The 21,173-nt window shown below is 40.5% G+C and overlaps 1 protein-coding gene across 4 annotated transcripts in view; it reads left to right on the top strand.

Moving 5' to 3' along the window:
• The window catches only part of mfge8b (milk fat globule EGF and factor V/VIII domain containing b), a 29,232-nt gene extending 8,059 nt beyond the window's left edge, over positions 1 to 21,173 (top strand). Inside the window, exons 2-11 of one of the 4 annotated variants that reach the window (XM_030053766.1) lie at positions 1,683 to 1,805; positions 2,502 to 2,633; positions 4,509 to 4,541; positions 11,292 to 11,405; positions 12,753 to 12,934; positions 13,447 to 13,602; positions 14,201 to 14,345; positions 15,997 to 16,199; positions 16,572 to 16,727; positions 17,919 to 21,173. In XM_030053766.1, the coding sequence (XP_029909626.1) occupies positions 1,683 to 1,805; positions 2,502 to 2,633; positions 4,509 to 4,541; positions 11,292 to 11,405; positions 12,753 to 12,934; positions 13,447 to 13,602; positions 14,201 to 14,345; positions 15,997 to 16,199; positions 16,572 to 16,727; positions 17,919 to 18,062 (1,388 nt within the window). In that variant the 3' untranslated portion in view covers positions 18,063 to 21,173. The remainder of the gene's footprint in view (positions 1 to 1,682; positions 1,806 to 2,501; positions 2,634 to 4,508; positions 4,542 to 11,291; positions 11,406 to 12,752; positions 12,935 to 13,446; positions 13,603 to 14,200; positions 14,346 to 15,996; positions 16,200 to 16,571; positions 16,728 to 17,918) is intronic. The other 3 variants (XM_030053767.1, XM_030053770.1, XM_030053769.1) reach the window with 3 other exon arrangements.

Raw genomic sequence — 21,173 nt, 5'->3', positions numbered from 1 at the left:
TCTCTCCCTCTCTCGCTCTCTCCCCCTCTCCCTCTGTTTTTTGTTTTTCTTCACTGCTAGCTGACACTATCTCCCTCGTGCCCCAAAAGCTGCCAGATTGTCAGGTTCAGGCCAGGCAACAGAGATGCTAGTGGAAGCATCCAGTATCTGTTTTGTGTGTACTGTGTAGTGATGGCTTACTCAGCTGTTCCAGACCGTTGCATCTGACCTACAGTAGGTCATTCCCTCCCTACTAAGCAGGGAAGTTAGGAAATGCCCACTACTGCAGGAGGAAATGTCAAACAATAGTGGAAAAAATATTTTTGCTTAGCTGAATATTCTCCATAACATAGATAATATTAAGGATTTGCATTTTTTTATAATGAATCTGCACCAGCAAGAAAAATGCACATAAACATAAACGTGTATCAAAACCAAAATTACTTAGCTAAAATGACTTCCAAGTCACCAGTGCAACAGTATCACATAGAGAAGAAACTGTACTATACTTGTGTCTTTCTGCCCTGATGGATGGACCTAGACCTGGAAGTATCAGATGTTGCTGCTTTGCCCTAGGGACAGCACAAACAGGAAACACTGAGCTGTCATGCATTTATGAATTTGCAATGTGGAGTTCAAACCAGAATAGGGTCAAACAGGATTTGCAAGTCCTTTTTATCATACTGAGGTGCCAGTTGGGTGGAGTTGTGTTGCAACATTGCACAATTATCAACTGATACATTATTTTGTAAATTAGTTTATAATTAATTGTCTAATTTAAATGAACCCTTGACTAAAAAATATATTTTTTCCACTGTTTGGAAATTTCTTATTTTAGATTGATGACTATTTATGAGATTTATTATTCTGTAAAGCACTATCATTGGGAGTTTGTTTTCATGCACAAGGCCTGTGCTGCTACTGCCTTTTATTGTCAGTAATCCCACTTCAAATATTATTGTTGCTTATGAAAGATCAAAACAAGTAAACATATTGCCCCACACCAGTGGTGCATCCCCACACTTTGATCAGGACCATATGTGGTATGGAGTTTTTCATTTAATTAACATGGCTTGAGATAAATGGAAACAAATTAATGAAACAAATAGCTCTGGTCCAGATTCTGTAATACATAGCAAAAGCAGAGGTGGGCATGGGCGTTTGTCAAGAAACTTGTTGGCTGCTACATGCTGAGTCAGGCAGCAAACAATAGCAATAGCTGGTTCTTAATTTAAAAAAGGAGTTTACTTCTGTTTTCCACTACTTTACTGTGTCACTTCCCGTATCTTGTATCACTTATGTACTTGTGTAGCTTTGTTTTTTTGTTTTTTTTCATGTCACTGACTGGAACTGGTGTATTAGCAAGACTAATTAGTTTTAAGTCAAGAGCAAGTGTTGCAGAAAGAAATGGCACAACTGGAGCCTGACTAAGGTTAGAATACTTTTAATTGTAATGAAAAGAGTTGTGTTTTTCTTTTTAAAGAGAAGAAGAAAAAAGCAGGGCCCATAAAAACCCACAAAATTGACTTTTTTTTTAATCAATTTAAGAGATTTCCATAAGGGAGAGATTGGAGTGGGGAAAAAAATAGCTTGTTAGTCAATTCTGTGGGCTTTTATGGGCCCTACTTTTACCTAATGGTAGACTGGCCCTGATTGAACATACTGCACTGTAGCAGTGACCATCCCCTCCCCCCTCTCTGCAGGTGATTACTGTGAGGTGAATGTCTGCAGTAATGGGGGAACCTGTGTAACGGGAGCAGGAAGTCCATTCATCTGCATCTGCCCTGATGGTTTCACCGGAGAGACTTGCAATGAAACTGAGACTGGTAAGTTCTGGCTAACGCTGTGTCCCAATCCAGGGGCCATCTCCTTCACAGGTCATTTTTCCAGACTGCAGATGTCAAACTCACTCGACAAGGGTGTCCCAATCCAAAATGTCCTCTAATTGCAACCCAGATATTATGTTGCCTTCTTTTACATGAATTTGGAAGACACAACAGATCCTTTGCTGTCCTCAGTATCCTATAATTCATTTTGCACAGTTGTCATTTTGGAAAGCTACAGTGGCAGCAAGTAAAATGGAAAGTGAAAAGTACATACAAATAAATCTAAGTTCAGTGTGGTGTTTCTAATGTCCATTTTACTTTAGAATAAAAGAAAAAATTGAAACCATCCCAGGGCTTTTATATACAGTGTGCTTCATCTCCTCAAGTAGTTTCTCACTGGGAGTAGACAAAGTTGGCCTATGCAGTGAGATAATTTCTGTTTATTTATCTGTATATGTCTGTCTGTTATGCTTCTGTCATCTGAAAATCTTACATTTTAGTGGTTTCAAAGTTCTATTGGGAGATTAAAGCTCATAATTTTTAAAATGAAATCAATGAAATTACAAGCCAGTTTTTCTCATTTTTTTTCGAATAGCGATTTTGACTTTGGGACTGTAGACTGGGATTGTAGACTGAGATTATACAGGAAGAGTGGTCATCTTCCTGTCTAATCTGATTCTCTTCCTTTTCCTCAAGGGCCCTGTAACCCCAACCCATGCAAGAATGATGCCATCTGCGAGGTGACGGGCCAATCCCGCCGAGGCGACGTCTTCAGCGAATATGTCTGCAAGTGCCAGCCGGGCTTTGACGGAGTCCACTGCCAGAACAGTAAGCCTCCCTCAGTCTACTCTTCCCACTGAGTAGTAGTTTTTTTTCAGGGTTTTATCATTCAATTTTCAATTCAATGCAATTTTATTTATTTATATAGCCCTGAATCACAAATTACAAATTTGTCTCAAAGGGCTTTACAGGAAAATACAACATCCTCTGTCCTTAGACCCTCACATTGGATGAGGAACAACTCCCTAAAAAAACCCTTTATCATTAATTATCAGTGTTTCCTGCAGAATTTTATTACAGATACAGGATGGGAGTTATACTGTGGTTTTAACACACAGGTTTACACCTTTTTGCTGTTTCAGGATCAGTTTCAGTAGATATTACAGTGGGTCTTATTTTCATATTCCTATCGCAATCTTTGGAAAAGTATTCTGCAATTTCATTTGTGTTATTATTTTTATTTTATGAAAAAATGTGAACAAAATTATCTGACTTTCCTAAGATACAACAGTTATAGCAGTACACACAGTTATGGCTTTGAGCCATAATTTGAATTTCCTTCGGGATGAATAAAGTATCTATCTATCTATCTATCTATCTATCTATCTATCTATCTATCTATCATAATGTAGTTTTTATTCTAGGCGCTGTAACCACAATCAATTATATTAGTATTTTACAGCTTTTTTATATCTTATTAGGGCTGAATGAAATGGTTTAAAAAATGTTATTTTGTAAGCAGATGCCCCTTTGGCCTGTTGGTGGCGCTGGAGTAAAGGTCATCAAGTCACCAAAATTGACAGGTTTCATAGAGGACTGGATCCCAACTTGGGAACCAATCAAAGGTCCTTGAGTGGGTTCCAGAGAGTCCACAGAAAACTAGGGAATATTTTAATTTCATAGATATGTATGGAATACCTACATCTTATCAGATGGGGATCCCTGAGACCACATCTGATCAAATACAAGTCCACAACCTGATGTGTATTAATCTCAGGGAACCACTGCTCTAAGCAAAATGAATGTTACTAAATTTCATGAGTGACATGGTGACGTAGAGGCCCCTGGTCCCAGTTGGGCAAAACATCAAACTGCAAAGACTTTGATAGATGTTGTAATTGCGGTATGTTTCTGGTTTTTGTGGAAATTATCATTTTTGCATCAGAATTTTTCCGCAGACAAATAAATAAAATGATGATGTTATTGATGCTTGAGTCTGTCCTAAACAAGCTAATCTCTGTAGCACCACAATACTTCATTTATGATATATTTTTTTTATCACTTTTTATCTAGATGAAAAAATTTAAGCTCCTGATTTGATTATTGCTTTTGGCCATTTTGCAGTTTAACTAATATTTCATTTTTTTTTATCAGCACTATATCTTACAGTAAAATCTTCAGTGTATTCAGTTGCAGCAGCGATACACTAATTTGTGCTTGCCGATATGGACCGATTAACTGCAAACCTCGACATTGTGACAATATTGTAAGGATGTCTGTTTCATAAGATATTTACACACAGGAGATTTCTAAAAAAAAACATTATAGTAATGTCACTATGATCAGAATCATGATATAGACCATTAACTGTACAGACCTATAAACTATACAGGTCCTATACACAACCTGACAGAGACAGCTGTTCTCATGCTGGCCACCAGGCAGACAGCTGTCGCCCTTATGTGAGCAAGTGACAAGCAGTCAGGTTGGTTCAATCAGGGTCAGCCTGGGTGAGGGAAGCAGTGCTGCACAAATGCTTAATGCCCTGCACACAGAGACAGATGGCGTCTGCTTGTAGGAGAAGGCAGCAAAATAAGAGTTGCCAAGTGTACACAAAGAACTAATTTAGTAGGAATCAAATTGGGCTTGTCGGAAATGTTGAAGTGTATTTTGTGTTTGATCATGTATACCTTTTTGTCCTAGGTGTCACAGGGGCAGACTTAAGTGCAAAAGAAGGTAATAATGGACCTGCCTATTGACTTTGAGAGAGAGAGAGAAAGAGAGAGTGCGTGTGCCTGCTGTGGTCTCTTTCCCGTCTTGAATCTAGGTGTTCTCTGTTCTCTTGGCTGCATGTGGGGGCAGAGGAATGCAACACACACATGCACATACACAGAACTGCTGAGGTTGGCAGTGTCCCTCCTTGTCTTTGAGTCAAGGCCTGCATCAAGTGCAACAGTGAAATCATATCAATGATAGGGCCTTTATCAGTTCACCCACCCTGATATGAAGTTGTGTCATACCAAAGATCTGTTGGGGGAACACAATCCTGCTTTAAAACCCCAATCTGTATTTATATTCCAAATGTTCTCATGTGACTCACAGAATTCACAGCCAAGTTTTGTATTTTTTTTTTTTTTCCCCAGAGAGCCTCAAATCATAGTTTATCAAAACCTGTATATCCATGCACAAGGCTTCTGGCAGGCGCTGGTGTTTTAGCTGCCAGAGTAAGAGTGCTCTGCGGAGCTAGCTTTTACGCTAATTGGGTAATGCCTCAGGAAGGATGATGAGGAGAATTCATTTGACCGTGTCGGTTTGTAAGGACCCCACTAAATGCTGCTGAGGGGCATAGGTTCCCCCTCCCTTACAGCTGATGACTGTCTTTTGGCAACTTTAGTGCTCACTAATTTGTGTGTGTGTGTGTGTGTGTGTGTAGGGGTTGGGGGCCAAGGACTGAGTGTCATCACAGCCAGCTCCTGTGGTCCATGTGAGCTGTGTGCAGCAAAGCAGGAAGCTGGTTGAGTGTCTGTGGTGAACCTCAGGAGGCATAGTGAGGTTAAACATTGAAGTAGCTTCTTCACACATTCACTCATTTACTCAGTTGAAAGTGTACTCAGATGAAAGTGTACAATGAGGCACTGAATGTCCAACCTCAGGGTCAGAAACTACAATGGCTGTGTCTGCTGTGGTACACACACATTCAAAATCAAAACCACATCTGGAGGACTTTGGTCTTAATGTGATCTTGGGACAAAAATGCCCTCAACAAAAAGGTCTAAGGGGGCAACTCAGCTCAGGGAAGACCATGCAAAAGTAATAATATTAGACAGTCTATATGCTTTTCTATGCTTTGATACACATCAGCTCAATTCATTCATAGAACAGGATAGCATTCACTTAAGCTTTTCTTATTAGCCTTTAAATCTGTGTTGTTAGCTATGAAAATTCTGCAGGGTTTTGAATGAACGTGTGAACACGGAGTGGTCGTCAAAACAAGTTAAGCTGGACTTCTCTCCAATATGGCGTGAATGCAGTACGGAGAGGGGATTTTTTTCAGTGCTTTCGAGGTGTGAAAAATTGAGCGTTTTTTGATTGGACAATGCACACAGACTGAGGCGGAAGGAAATATTGACACTGTGCACCAAGCAGTTGGAAAAAAGCGGATCCCGCACAGAGCACTGTGTTAGTAAAAATTTAAATACCCAATATGGTAAAAACCCAACAGTTGAGGGGTGGAAGATGGAAAATGGCACCATCCTGTTTATATGCCAATAAGAAGTGCAGATATATTATAGAGCAGCACAGGTAAATAAAATTGTCCCCAAGAAGGACCAAAATGCTCCTTAAATGGATCACTGGGGCAAAAATCATTTAATTACATCTGTGTGCATTTTAACTTAGTATTAGTGCTGGTTGCAACATTTTGGCGTTATACATCCTATATGGACATACACGCACGGCACATGCTTTCTATTATGTACAGACAAATACACAAGCAAACACATATGCACACAGATCATCCCTTGTGCCATTGTAGCCAACAGAAAGAGGCGGTCCACACCAAGTGCCCGCAGCGTCAGTGCCGCCACTGTTGCTGGGTGGAAAAGTGAACGCGGAGGCGGAACAGTGAATTAAGTGTGCCCTCCTGACAATGTCACACTCGCTACTCAGGTCTGACTGCAGCGCTTCTAACTGCCCTGTCAAATTGGCCTGAAAGCCTCAATGGTTTGCAGGGAAGGGGGAGGAGGAGGAGGGAAGACACTCAGAATCACTCAAAAAGGGAGATGAGGTGACAGAGAGAGAGGGACAGTCAGAGACGGGCATGTCCAAAGCTGCTGACTTCGCTTTGGGTCACAGTAGAGAGAAACAGAGAGGAGGAGGACTATTTGCTTTGCTCCTTCTAAGTCACAGATTTTCAAAACAGATTAAGGCAGCTCTTATTTGTTTCTTGGAAATTTAAAGATATTTGCTGCCAGTGGGCGGGTGTGTGTGAGTGTGTGAGTCACAAAAGGGTGAGTGTGCTGCTCTCTTAGTTGTTTTTTGGAGAGTTTTCAGCCCCTCCCAGGATGTGGTGGTGTGGGCAGACTGGGCTCCATGCCCCCTGGGGAGGAGAGGGTGTGCGTCTGTGTGTGTGTGTCTGTGTTAGTGCTGTCATGGATCTAACTCTAATCCTGTAGTACATTTCTTCCTTTAATACTTCTAGTATTAAACAGGCTAGATTAGAGCACTTAAAGCTCCTCATATAGAGTCACAATGTTCAGGGATAGAGCAGCTCCTCTGTGTTTTCTCTAAAGTGGAAGGACCTTAAACAGAAAATATCAACACACAAAACAGCTGCCAAGGAGCGCTGGAGGGTTATGATTTATTTGCTAGATGCTGTGATCAAATTATTAACACTTACTTGTCACAGTCATTGGGGAAAAACATTCTTCTTCACATCTGGTATCAACATCTCTATTAATATGTGCTTCTTTACTAGTGGATGCTCTAAATGAATTGTTCTGTGTCAAAACTTTCAAAATCACTGGTATGGTCTCTTTTTTAAAAAAAAAAAAAAAAAAAAAAAGTGCATACCAGGGCATACAAAAGCTTTTTTATTCACTCTGGCCTGTGTTATTCCACAATGCATTTTTTCACCTTTGCCACGAAGTCATATACATAACATTGTATGCCTCTTATGTAAGTACTTGGTCTTTGCGTGTGAACATGGCAAAACATCTTGCAACCCACTTCAGGGTACCGCCCTACCAGTTAAAGCTGCTACGTGTAGCAATCTGAGCTTCAAAAAGGATGATACTACTTAGTTGTCCTTCCTTCCAATCTTTGCGTCAGTCTGTGTGTGCTTGTTTTCAGGAACATGCAAAAGAAAAAATAAGTATAAAAGCTAATAGCGGTCCTTGATAATCAGCAAATATATGTTTCAACACGGTAAGCTTAGTTGCAGTTGCCTTTAGATTAGTGGAAATGGAACCAAGTTGTGTATTTCTTAGAAAGTAAAGAGGTCCTTGTTTTGTTTCATAAATTTTGTTCTGGTAGCACGGTGTGAAAGCAAACACACACACAGTTACACTCACCCGTTCCCCCAGCAAAAAGCGGGGCCATGGCAGTGATCTACATCAGAGCTATTCTGGGTGCCACTAGAGCTCCTTGGTATACTGCTGCCAGTCCACAGTACATGTCCACACAGCAAATTACACTTCTGGTCACATTTAATTTAGCAGTCTTTTTTATAATGCCTGTGTGGTTTTATCTGGGGGCCATATTGGCTTTGGGGTGCCCCCTTGGTTGTCGTACCATGGCAACAACAGGAGTGAAGATAAAAAAAAAATATATAGTATGTAGTTTCCTTTTTTGTCACTGCCATTGGTGCGGAGCAGAATGGCAAACCTCAGTGATGACACAGTCTGCAGGGAGCTGAGCTCCAGTACAAATGTAGACAGCAGACACTTTTGTGTTTTAAAGGTCAGAGGTCACAACTAAAATTTAGAGTTGATATAAACAAAGGTATACCTATAAATGCTTCTGAATGTTGTTGAGAAGATACTTTCACAATACTCTTGGGCTTTGCAGGGTAGTAATATTATCTACTTCTACAAACAGATCACAGATTTGAGTACAACTTAAGTGCAAACCACAATTTTGGGCGTATGGCAAATATAGCATGACATAATCTAGTCTTCTCTGGCACCAAAACATTAGCAGATCTGAGCAGTCTGATCTAGGCCTGAATGCATTTTGCTGCCGCATAGCTCCCGGTGCGTAGTTCCAGAGATTGCTCTGTGTATCGTCATATGCACAGCCAGCTGACCTTGGGTTTGCATTGATCGGGGTCAGGTTGCAAACAAGTCACATGAGATTTGTATTGGTTTTTGCTTCATGCTGAGACAGTGGCTGATATTGATAGTGTGGTAGTTTCATTGAGTTGTTTCCGTTAAAGCATAGAGTTGGCTGGATGCAGGCCATGGAGCACTGGTCTGTGTGACACATCCACTCTGCTCTAAAATCTATATATCTAAGTTGTGTGTTGATAGCAGATACAGCTAAAAATGCAAAAGCTATGCATGCAATTCTAACAGTCTAATAATAAAAAAAAAAATGTTAGGATTTGAATCTGTAGTGATCTATGTGCATTTGAGATGCAAAACCAATGACTGGGCAGCATGTGTGTGACACACTAGTGTGTTTTTTGCCTTTATCAGCTGAAAACCATCTCCACTTTTGGTCATTTTCAGGTTTTAACTTAAATTAAAGGATTATTTTCTTATCTGTGGGTGAGTTCTATGATTTGAGGCTGTTTTTTTTTTTTTTTAGTTCTTTAGAAGGTGTTGGAGATAAATTTTCACCTGACAGCAAAAATATGCAATTTGCTACTCTGTCAAGGTGTCTTGTGTGCCATGACAGCACACATTTTAAGTATGGTTGGCCACAGTGGAAAACAAACACTGATAGTGTCGGTCCTCAGGTCTCAGCCTACACCCCTCTGCCTCCCAGTTGTCTGCTAATTGGATTGGGGTTTGGCCAGGTATAGGCTGACTGGGCTTTATGGTCATCCTGGTGCCCAATCCTCTTAATGGCAGAGCGCCACCAGCTGACGTACTTCAGGTTTTGACCAGGGTGTCCATCAGTCTGTCATCAATTACTGATGTCGGTCTGTGGGTCGTTGGCAATGTGTTGTTACACATGTCTGTCCATCTGGAGCATGCTAACTTTTTGCCCGGTAAGGTTTTTGATAAACTGTTGTGCACCAAGAATATTTAGGATCTACACAGCTCCTTCATAAGTCTGAATATATCTTATATATATCCCATCTTTGCACAGTGTGCCAGCTTTATAAAATACACTGATAGGACTCATGGGAGTTTTGTGATTAATGCTGAGTAGAAAACACTGATTTGCCTTGTTGGGTCAATAGCCTATATATAAAGGTTAAAATTTCCAACTTTAAGACCAGACTATTTCAATTTTGATGAAACTTGGGTGGATGTCGTCTTTTGTTACTGATGAGCCCAACGGATGGCTGCATCATTTGTGACGGACGTGTTCTAAAAATACACCACGTTTGGCCATTTTATTGCACTTTGGCACAAAATAAATCCAAATACAGGTAAGGGAAGCTGCTACCTATCTTGTGCCATCAAGGTAAATTGATCAAAGAGTCTATTTGTAAAGTTGGTGTCGAGGGCTTGATGTTAAAAATATGCCGCTGCTGCTGCTGCAGCAGCTTGAAATAGTGTGTTTTGTGTGATGTGAGCTCCCAGAGCCAGAAGTATCCAGGCTGTGCGCCTTGTTATCCAGAGTTTGTGGATGCTTGTGTCACAATTACCGTATTCCTACTGAGACTATGTGAGATTGAATGTTTGGAGACAGAGCTATTTATGGAGAGTGTATGTGGGTAGAGATATTGCCATATGTGTTTGTGTTGGGAAGAAGCAGAGCATCTGTTTGCTCTTTATGTGCATTTTCATCCATAATAACAACCACTATGGGGATTAAACCCTGTGAGGTTAAGTGAAATGCCCCTTTTTTCACATGCAGTCATCTGCACAGCAGGCTAAATTTGTGCTTTTTTTTCTTACTTGTATGGTCAATATAGGACATGTTCAAAGGCAGTTTAGTCACGCTGGCAGTTCTTGTGGGCGAGAGACGAAAAAGACTTTGAGTTTATGCCCGTTCCATTCTGCTGATGCGCTTTCCTCTCCTGACTCATGTGTCCCAAACAGACTCTGGGCTGAATGGATTGTGTTGGTGAAGGCGCCATCAAGAGGTGATACAAAGAATCACAGCAATGTGAAACATCAGTTAACTTGGAATGAAGCAGAAAATTTACTTACCTTGCAAGACAGTGTTATTGCTTGGTTGAAAGCATAAGGTAGGAATCAAAAAAAGAGGAAAGGGATGTTGAGAGGCAGCTAAAAAATGTCATGTGGAAAAAGGTGAAGTGTCTCGGCTGAGAAAAATTCTTTGTGCGTTTGTGCCAACCAAAGGGCCTTTGGTTTCCTGTGCACTTGATTATAACCAGCATGCAGACAGAATGCAGGCTTTTTAGTTAAACCTAGGTTCACTCACACACAGCTGTGTAGATTTACACCTTCACCCTGAGTTACCTGGAAGGCTATAACTATATCATCTTCTCTTGTCCTTTGGTGCTGCTCTTAGATTTCTTGCTCAAAGGTACACTGGACAGGAGATGATACTCATTCACTCTCCCTGCTCAGGTTTTCAGTCTCATTGGGGAAATCAAACCAGTGACCTCACAGAAACAAGCTCATCTGCTTAACCTTCCAGCGACTACTCGTCCAATCCTTTTGCATGGCTGAAGCTAACTTTGATCTGAGACAACATAAGGAGGATCAAAAATTGTATCTCATGCATGATCTGTAACTCACTCACACCTCTGACTCTGTTGTGCTTTCAGATTTGGTGCTAACAGTCGACTAGACAAGCTGTTTGATTAGATGACTAAAGTGATGCTGTGGTTTATCTCTGTAGATGTGAACGACTGCGCTGGCCAGCCGTGTCAGAATGGTGGCTCCTGCAGGGACCTGGATGGAGATTTCAACTGTCGGTGCCCCTCCCCCTATGTGGGCAAACACTGCCAGCTCCGTAAGTGAGAGCAGTCAGCATTCACACACTCAAAGGGTGGCAACATGGTTTAAAAAAGGCACTCTACAACCAAGTTGGGAAATGGCAGTGTCTTTTATTAGAGCAGAAAGGGAGTAGTGTTGGCGAGGGAGGTACAGCCCATACAAACACTCATTCATAAATACTTTTTGGGAAACAAAGCAACCTGATAAAATACATGCATGTATGCATGTAAGAGGGCAGGGCAAAACAAAATTCAAATTAGAGTTTGTGATATAGCAGGAAGTGGATATTAGCTGTTGAAATGAAGAAATGTAATGAACAGTGTTTACTTTTTTAATTTGATAAATCGTTATCACTGTCATCACATGCACTTTGCACTCTGTAATGCTCTCAAGACTGTTGGCCTAGCCCATCCAACTGAATACTGTAAAATGGTAACCCTTTCTACAAGCACTGACTTTCATAGGGCTAAATGTTTACTGTTGCCTTAGCATTGCTTTTAAAAATCGAAGAAGAAATCTGACTCATTCTTTGTTACCATGGCTGCTCCCATGTCTCTCTCTCTCTCTCTCTCTCTCTCTCTCTCTCTCTCCTTCTCACTCACCCACTCTCTTGCTCACACACACACACACACACACACACACACACACACACACACACACATGCTGGATCCATATCAAATGGTTAAATGGTATGATATTACTGGTGTAATAGTAGTGCATTAAGATAAATGTGATTGAAAAAAGACATTAAAGTTAATGGGATTTGGAAGGCGGCCCAGCTGGCAAGTTTCTAGAATGATCAATAGGAGGCATGCAGAGAGATTGCATCCAAATGAGGAATCAATATTTTATTCTATTAAGCTGATTCCAAACTCTTTTCTATTTTTTATGGTTTTTACAACTCAGGTAGACAGTTAGTAAATACCTGGACGCCTTGAACACACAAGGGATTTGGATAAACTTGTTTTCTTATATATTTTTGGCTTTTTTTCCCCTTACATAGTCAATACCACAGGTTTTGAAGGTTATATTCCACAGAGGGAAAATTGGGGAATTTGATAAGTTCTCTGCAGAAATCAGGGACTATCAGACAATTATATGAATGGATCACACATTCATTGCATTAGATGGTGCATTTAAGCTCTTCTTCTCCACTGTAGCAGCAACTGTTGTGGACCCTTGACACCACACCACTTTACATTTTTTATGAGCTGGAGAACAACAAAATTTTGCATTATGGCAACAGTTGGAACACTGACATCGTGATAGGATACTGGAAGTATATAAAGACCCTATGACTAGTTCCTGTGTGTTATACTGGGTGAATAAAGAGACGCTGATTCTCCCTCCCCACGCCCCAAAGGCTGTATATCCCTGCTGGGCATGGAAGGAGGTGGAATTGCTGAGTCCCAGATCACAGCCTCGTCCGTCCACTATGGCCTCCTGGGCTTGCAGCGCTGGGGCCCTGAGCTGGCCCGCCTCCACAACAAGGGCCTGGTCAACGCCTGGACTGCCGCTGCACACGACAGGAACCCGTGGATAGAGGTGAGACACAAGACGTAGCAGAACTGACAGTGCAAAGTTGTGAATGGTTGGGTAGGTAGATTGACAAATATATAAGCACAATAAATAGGTAGAGTGAGATTTTTCTTAGGGTCTTGACCTGATTACAAGTGCATCTCCTGTATTTAAATATCTGGGGCTGATACAGCTTCGGAACAAATTGAAATTCTTAGAAGTAAAAGTTAAATTACTGGGGATAGAAACCGTTCCAAACATGGCATTGACACAGTTTGTTCAGATGGTTTTGGGTTAAGATTGATTCCTCTGTGGCTCATTTGGAAGGACAAACAAGTAAGTCACTTTCAGGCTGATAATCTTTGAAATATCTGATATTTTTACAACCATCTGCCATCTGCATTGCCCAGATTCATTTGTATCACTTGATGTTTTGGTTGAACTTATATAGAGACTCAGGCTCTATGTAAGGGGAAGGTGACCATTTGCTTTTATTTTCATGTATAACTCTTTGTCGGCTGGCTTGCCCACAATTCCAGATCAACATGCAGAGGAAGATGCGCTTTACAGGCATTGTGACGCAGGGCGCCAGCCGTATGGGATCAGCAGAATTCATCAAGGCCTTCAAGGTGGCCTCCAGCCTGGACGGCAGGACCTACACCATGTATAGACCAGACGGAGACAGGAAGGATCATGTGAGAGGACAACACAATACAGAACAGCCCACCTCGACACAGTGCAACACACCAACTTTTCAGCTGCTTTATTTACATCATTGCTACTTTGAAAGATACAACAGTGCAGATATGGCAGTTGAAACACAGGAAAATTAGGGTACTGGGGGGATTATTTTAGGGAATGGGGGATTGGTTTTTGACTAAAGCAGGAGTTGTACAATGGCATCAACCTCAAACCAGGTCACCACATTTCCAAAAGACAGAAATGAACCACTAGAGGGAGCAGCAAGCTGATGTTTCCTGCACAGTTCAGTCATTTGCACTCTCACAATCATTTGCAGAAGAATCATTGTGTCTCACTAAAACATGGCCATCTGCATCAGTCAAGTGACAATAGACATTTTACTTTAATGGCTCTTCTGAGAAGAGACATTTTAAGGAAAAAGAAGAAAGTGTTCCTTAGAGAATCAGAGAATGTTTCAGATCATACTATGAATTCTGTCCAGTTTTTTGGGAATAAATCAGAAATTTTGCATGAAATTCTGTTATTATGACCACCAATACTATTAATAATAATGCAGTTGACATTTATCTAAAAATTCCCTTATTCATGTAGGTTTTTGTTGGGAATGTGGACAATGACGGCACCAAGACCAACCTGTTTGACCCACCAATCATCGCCCAGTACATCCGCATCATCCCTGTAGTGTGTCGCAAGGCCTGCACCCTGCGCATGGAGCTGGTGGGCTGTGAGCTCAATGGTAAAATCTTTCTCACAAACTGCATAGGCACACACACACTTTATTTACAGCCAACTGTTGTTTGTTTTCAGTTTGTTGATTTGTGGTAGCAACTGAACCATGCTTTTCATGTTCGAAATCAGTTACCAAAGTAGGAAAATAACTGTCATCTACTGTACATTCATTTACCAGCATTTAACTGGTGTTTGGTGCTGTTTTTACACACTACATGTTACTTCATTAATAGTTTTCTTTGAATCCCGCACACAGAGATTGATCATAATATAAAGGTTTTGCGTCATTGTGAAGATAGCAAAAATAAGAGCAGCATGATAGATGATGCACACCGCCTGTTGAAACCTATTCCAGGATGATCCTTCAACACATTTATCAAGACCATGTGGACATATTTTGTTATGGAAACATTGGCAAGGATATATAGGGTGCAGATTAGTCAGACTTTTTTGGATGCAGAGGAAGTATTAGTCATATTCATCATCTAAATATTGTTGTCCCAGCAGGCCAACGTATTATCTGGTTCTTTTAAGTCGTCTTTACTGCAACAAATGTCTGTTCATCTCTCTGTTCCTTTTTATCTGAAGCCAGTGTGGTTCTTGCCAACTGGCTGGCCTCATTACACTGGCGGATGTTTGTTGGATGTTCTCTTGATGCTTGTCTAACAGTGATCAGATAGCGTCTGTTCTTCTCCTGTCAGGCATGCTTTCCTTTTTTGTGCATGACTGAAAATTTCATGTTTGTAGCTTGTCTTGGTTTGGGGTCACACGTCTCAGTCCGGCTCAAAATCCCAACATGCATGTGCTTTTTGAGACCACTGTGGGTCATATTCAGTCTTTTCTAAGGCTTCATTAGTTAAACGTAAGTTCTAACCCAAAATCCTCTATATCAGATTTAGTGGGGGGTTGTCATTAGCTGGAGGAATTATTCAAGTCATTCAAAATTCAGAAAGTCCAGAAAGTGTTAAAGTGTTTCCATTTTTCCAACAAGGACATCTATCCTTAAATCACCAGAATTGAGTTATGAGAGGTGTTAACACTATAAAAGGGCATGTGCTGTAACTCTATTTTGATTTAATTTCACTGATTGATTAAATCACTCAAGTGTAAAACAATGCTGTATAATTGAAGGAAATTATGCTTAAACAGCAACTCGTAAGCTCGGCTGCTACACTGACCTACAGTAATTGAAAAACATAGAGCCTTATAATTATACAGTGAGATCTGCAAATACTTGCTTGATTTGGGTCCATAGTCTTTCTACTTTAGATTTGAAATGAAATGATTCGGTGAAGATGAGGATGAGCTGATGACCTGTGGAGGATCACTGTATAATTGCATAACGTGGGTTTGATCGACTTAGACTATAGCTGTAGAAGCAAAGAGCTGATTGCACTCTTTGTCTACCATGTCAGCCTAACTCTGCACGTTCATAGCTCCGCATTCACCTGCATGGCGTATCTGCTCCTGTTGCATCGACCACTGTTGCCGTCCACCATAAGCTCTCTGGCTGGCCATCTTTTGCTTCACATCGCTGGCTGGCTGCTTTTGGCTGCTTCCTGTCCATCCTCTGTCTATCATACTGTCTCTCTCTCTCTTTCCACTCCTCCCTTTCTCTGTCTCTTCCACTGCCTCTCCTCCTGGTCTCACCTTCACAGTGTATTCAAACACGGCAGGTTGTTCGGAGCCAATGGGCCTGAAGTCACGGTTGGTGTCGGACCGCCAGATTTCTGCTTCCAGTACATTCCGCACCTGGGGCATCGAGGCCTTCACCTGGCACCCGCATTACGCCCGTCTGGACAAGCAGGGCAAGACCAACGCCTGGACCGCCGCCACCAACAACCGATCGGAATGGCTGCAGGTAGGGGAGGAGAGGATGGGACAGAGCTGCAGATACAAAGACTATATCTAAAAAAGAATGTAATTATTAGTATGATCAGTAGGCTATAATTAGAGGATGTTGATATAAAACAAGCTTCATAGATATCAGAAAGTAATGCAGTAGAGGTTAAGTAATAATCTGTGACAATTGCGTATCAAAGTTGATTCTTTCCCTGATTGATAGGTAATATCAATTGTGATTCAGCCGAAGCCCAGTACATGAAAACTTTTACATTCGTCATCCTAACCAAAAAGTGTCTGTGCTCTAAATTAGTGTGCACACTTAGGTGAGTGTAGTGCTCACTGTTGGATTTGAGCAGTATGTATCACAGCGTTTCTTCTGTGTCCGCAGGTTGACTTGGAGTCTCCCAAGAGGATCACAGGGATTATCACCCAGGGGGCCAAGGACTTCGGCAACATCCAGTTTATCAGCGCCTTCAAAGTGGCTCACAGCAACGACGGACAGTCCTGGACTATAGTGAAGGATGACACCACCAAAACCGACAGGGTCAGTTCAGCTGGACCCGGAGGCTCTTTTTCACATGTTGAGATAGAGGAAGATAAAATAAAAATAATAATAAAACTTAATTGATCCCTGTGTAAAAATGCTTAATTGCAAAAGCAAAATAATAAGTTTTATTTTTGTTCTTAATGAATCCTAAGTACAAATTTATCTAATAGGGGGTATTATTACAAGTAACTAACATTTCTAATTTTAATGAATGAAAAGTCAGGGAAAAATGGGTTTAGAGCATTATGAAGGCAAAGTAACAGCAGTGAAACATACTGAGACAAAGAAGAAGAAATGAAAATAGGTGTGATATGAAAATATGCTAGAAAATTTTAAATGTGCTGTGTGAAACAGTAATAATAAGATTCATAGTTGATTCAGTTCAAAACAATGCTCATAGCCAGTCCTAATAACAAACGTGAAGATCACAGGCTAAGCCATAATTGTTGTTTATCTTTCAAGGAAAATTTAGAAAAAAGAAAACAGTGATCACTAAGGTTACAGCTGAAATGCATCTCTCAGAGGTGGAACCAATTAAGTTTACACTGGGCTTGATTAGTGCTTGATATGTATGCAATGATCCAACTATATTTACCTGCCAGCTGTACACCAGCATACAGCGAAATGGTCTGAATGAAGGGCTGTTTGTTATTAGCAAAGTTTAGTCTCCTACTTCACTTGAATCTGTCTCTTCCAGTGTGATACAGGTATTTAAAAAGTTTATGTCAATCTTTAAGGTTGTCTGCACATAGAATAGATATCAGGGCTTGTTTTCACTGTGGAAGATTCCATTCATTGTTGTAAATTATAAAAAAAAAAAAAAAAAAAATTCCTGAGCTTGATAATCCATCACAGTGCACATGAAGACTTGCTGCTTATATAGGGAGTCTTTGTTAGCCTGGACATCAGTTAATAACATGCTTGGTTTGACACTTAAGTTTATATTTTAAATCCAAAGAAAAAATAGCAAAAACTAAAAATTTAGGTATACATGGCATGCACTGAAAAAGTACAGGGTGAAGTGTAATCAAGGCACCCAGTATCAAATAAGGTATAACTCTAAATGTCACCTGTATTCCTCTTTTATGTTTGATCAAAGGAACTTCATCAAAAACAAGAACAAAAATGCTTTTTGTTATGTGGAGATTATATGATAACAATCATTTCTGTTGCTCTGACTCTGTCCAGATCTTCCCCGGCAACAGCGACAACAACGTCCACAAAAAGAACGTGTTTGAGCCGCCATTCTACGCCCGCTACATCCGTGTCCTGCCGTGGGCATGGCACGAGCGCATCACCCTGCGAATGGAGCTTTTGGGCTGTGATGAGTAGCGTCACCTTCTATTCCTCCCCTCTTCCTTTACCTTCTCCCGTCACCCTATTACCCCTCCTCTTCTCTCTCCCTCCCCTTCTCCTCCTGAGCCACGCCTGCACTGCCTTGTTCTCAGCTCTAGGGGGCAGCAAACACCAGAGTAGCACACCGCCACCCTGACCCTGGCTGGTTTGAGGTGGGAGAAGTTACCCCTAACCGCTGTCACTGGGGCCCTGGTTGAGTCAAACCCATATGCATTCCTTCTTGATTCACTTCCTGACTGGATCACTCATCTTTTTGGTTAGAATGAGCGCTGTGCGAAGGTAACACCACTCTGGTTACAATAGTCTGTGATCACTCGGGAAAGATAAGAGGAAGCATACACATCTGACCCTGTGCTGAGCCAGGGTCACATTTTGTCCCACCTGGTGTCTAGTTCAAAGGTGGTGAGTCTCTGATCTCAGGTCAGAGGTTAGGGGTAACAGGACTACTGCTGTGTCAGTTGGTGTTGTCTGGACTCTGAACCCGGATCACTTCTACCTGGGACATTTGAACGTCCAAGACCCACAGCTTGTGATGTACATAAGCTCCATTAACTAGCTTGCACATGTTCTACACTTTATGTCCCCTCAAGAGACACAGAATCCAAGCATATATTGATAAATTTGGGTTTTGGTTGTTTATTTTTCCTCGCATATTAGTCAGTCAGCACGTCACCAAGCATAATTCAACTTTCTGGCACATAACCTTGCTGTCCTCATTAAAACTGGAGGATGGCATTCCTGTGGAATGCTCGAAAGTCACTTTTAAGGTAGCGTAAAGACAAGTGTCTTTTGAGGAAAAATAACAGACAAAATATTCAAAGTCTAGAGGTTGCCCTCTATCGATAGCTGTGTGTGGTATTCCTAGTATTTCCCTGCAGTGGTTTGGACAGAAATAATCCTCAGTTCATATTTGACTTGTTCTTTTTCTGTGGTTGAACTGCTTAATATGGAAACAATCACAGGTTGACCCTTGTATTCAGTAACCTTTAGGTAAAAAAATGTACATACATATATATGTTTAGCAGCCAATAACATATGAGCTAAGATCCCTCTTATTTCTTTTTCCCCTATCCATACGCCCTCAAAATCAGGGTAATGTCATCGATTCATTCTGTGCCAACTGGACCTCCGGTTTTTATTGTGTCTTTGTGTAATTGTGTGTAATTTGAAAGACACAGAATGGATTCAGACAAAATAAAAATTGGACAGAGACACAGGACAAACACAATAAATCTCCATGAATGTGGGACATAATTGGTTAATGAGCCATCACAGTCATTTCGGGGCATTTAGAGGACACTGGTACAGAGTGAGCTCTAAAGATTGGCACCACAAGGCTGAAATGTTGCTCCTAATTGCACTTGAGGCAAGAAAAAATGCTGAGATTTAATTATACTGTTAAGTCATGGATTGATTTTTACATTATCCATCCAAAAAATATTCTTTAATGTGGTTTTCAGTAACTAATGTATTAAATGCTTACCTCATCCAGCTAAAAATGTTACTTCCAGCCAGTTAATCGTAACATCACTGACAATACTTTTACACAGTCATTTACGATTTTATTGTATGATGTTATGGGCTTTATTAAATTTAGCTTTATTACATTAAAGGGGGTGACTGCATTATTAGCATGTACTGTGTTATTGGCTGCTACAGATTTTCAAGAGGTGGGTTATTTAGACAATTGTGAAGTTTATGGTGTTGGTTGACTAGGTCGGTAAATTGCAGTAAGTGTCTCATTAATGAGTCTTGTTTTCTTCATGCTGCTTCAAATAGAGTGTTTAGGGGAAGAAGCATGCATTGAAATGTGTAGGATTTGTGATTCTCAAAGCCACTTCTTTAGGACAGTTTGATCGATTTCTTGCATATAGGTTCCTTGATGTTATCTGTCATTCTTGTTTTTTTCAAGAACAACAGCAGTGAATAGATGATCAAAGTAAAGCATATATTACTAATTTACAAATGTTGCAAACTCCGAGATTAAAAGTAGTGAATAGACTGATGGATGTTACTGTCTCAGGTCAAGGCGGATCTGCTCACAGCGTATATGCTACTGAAGTGCTTGTCATTATTATGCACCACAGACTCGTATTTACTTCACTTGGTTGTGTTTTCACTTGTATTTACCCAGTTTCATTTTTTTTTTTTTACTGGCATTTGTTAAATCTGATGTTTTCATTTTGACATTTGGAAAACAGGGAAACCAAAAACAGTATTTTACATGGAAGAACAAATGGTAAATATATGAATGAGTTACTATGGAAAAAAGACTTCAGTTTCTTTGTTCACTCTGTATAGAAAATCACTGTAGGTTAAACAGAAATGTAATGGAAAAATCCCTCTATTCAGCAGTCTGGTGTTATCTTTTGATGTACATATATACCATACTTTTTTATAGTAATGTGTTCAAATGGTTAAATGTAAATGTTTGCAGTTGACACAACCATTGCCATCCATTTTGGTTCCAAAATTATGCATCCGATTCAAAGCTGCGGCCCTGCTGATAAGGCTGCAAGAGAGAAACCAAATTAAAAATGATTTATACGCTTCCACTGCACATGTGACACGACCTGCCATATCACCCGCTCCTGTCGCCCCAGTCACAGTATTCTAAAAACCTTCTCCACCCCATGAATTATGAATTATGGGCTTGTGCAATATTAAATTGTATTAGTTTTGATGAGAATGAATATTAATTCTATGTAGGTTGCTGCAAAACAGGCAACATAGTTAGAAATGCATGGGCGATAGCAGTGCCACTGGTTGTGGATGGATGCTAGTGTCAAACACTGTACAATATTTATTATTGTTGCAGATGGTTCCAGAAGCGGTTACCTATGTTATTGAAGTCTGCATGAGTTGTATTTAGTAATTTCTCAGTTTCAGTTGAATTGATTTGGACTTAGTGGTGACATAACTTCTTTTTCTCCTTTTTCCAGCCGTTCATCAACATTGAAGTTATTGTAGATATCTCGTTTCCCTCTTGTTCAGGTCAGGTTTTCTATGATTGATCCAAAAAAAAAAAAAAAAAAAAAGAAAGAAAATGTGTTTTTAAGGTATTATGAGAGTTAATTTCTTGCTATA

The sequence above is a fragment of the Myripristis murdjan genome, chromosome 6, assembly GCF_902150065.1.
Source record: "Myripristis murdjan chromosome 6, fMyrMur1.1, whole genome shotgun sequence".
Taxonomy (NCBI): Eukaryota; Metazoa; Chordata; class Actinopteri; order Holocentriformes; family Holocentridae; genus Myripristis; species Myripristis murdjan.
Note: the sequence above shows the minus strand (reverse complement) of the source record. Positions and strands in the feature narration are given on the sequence as shown.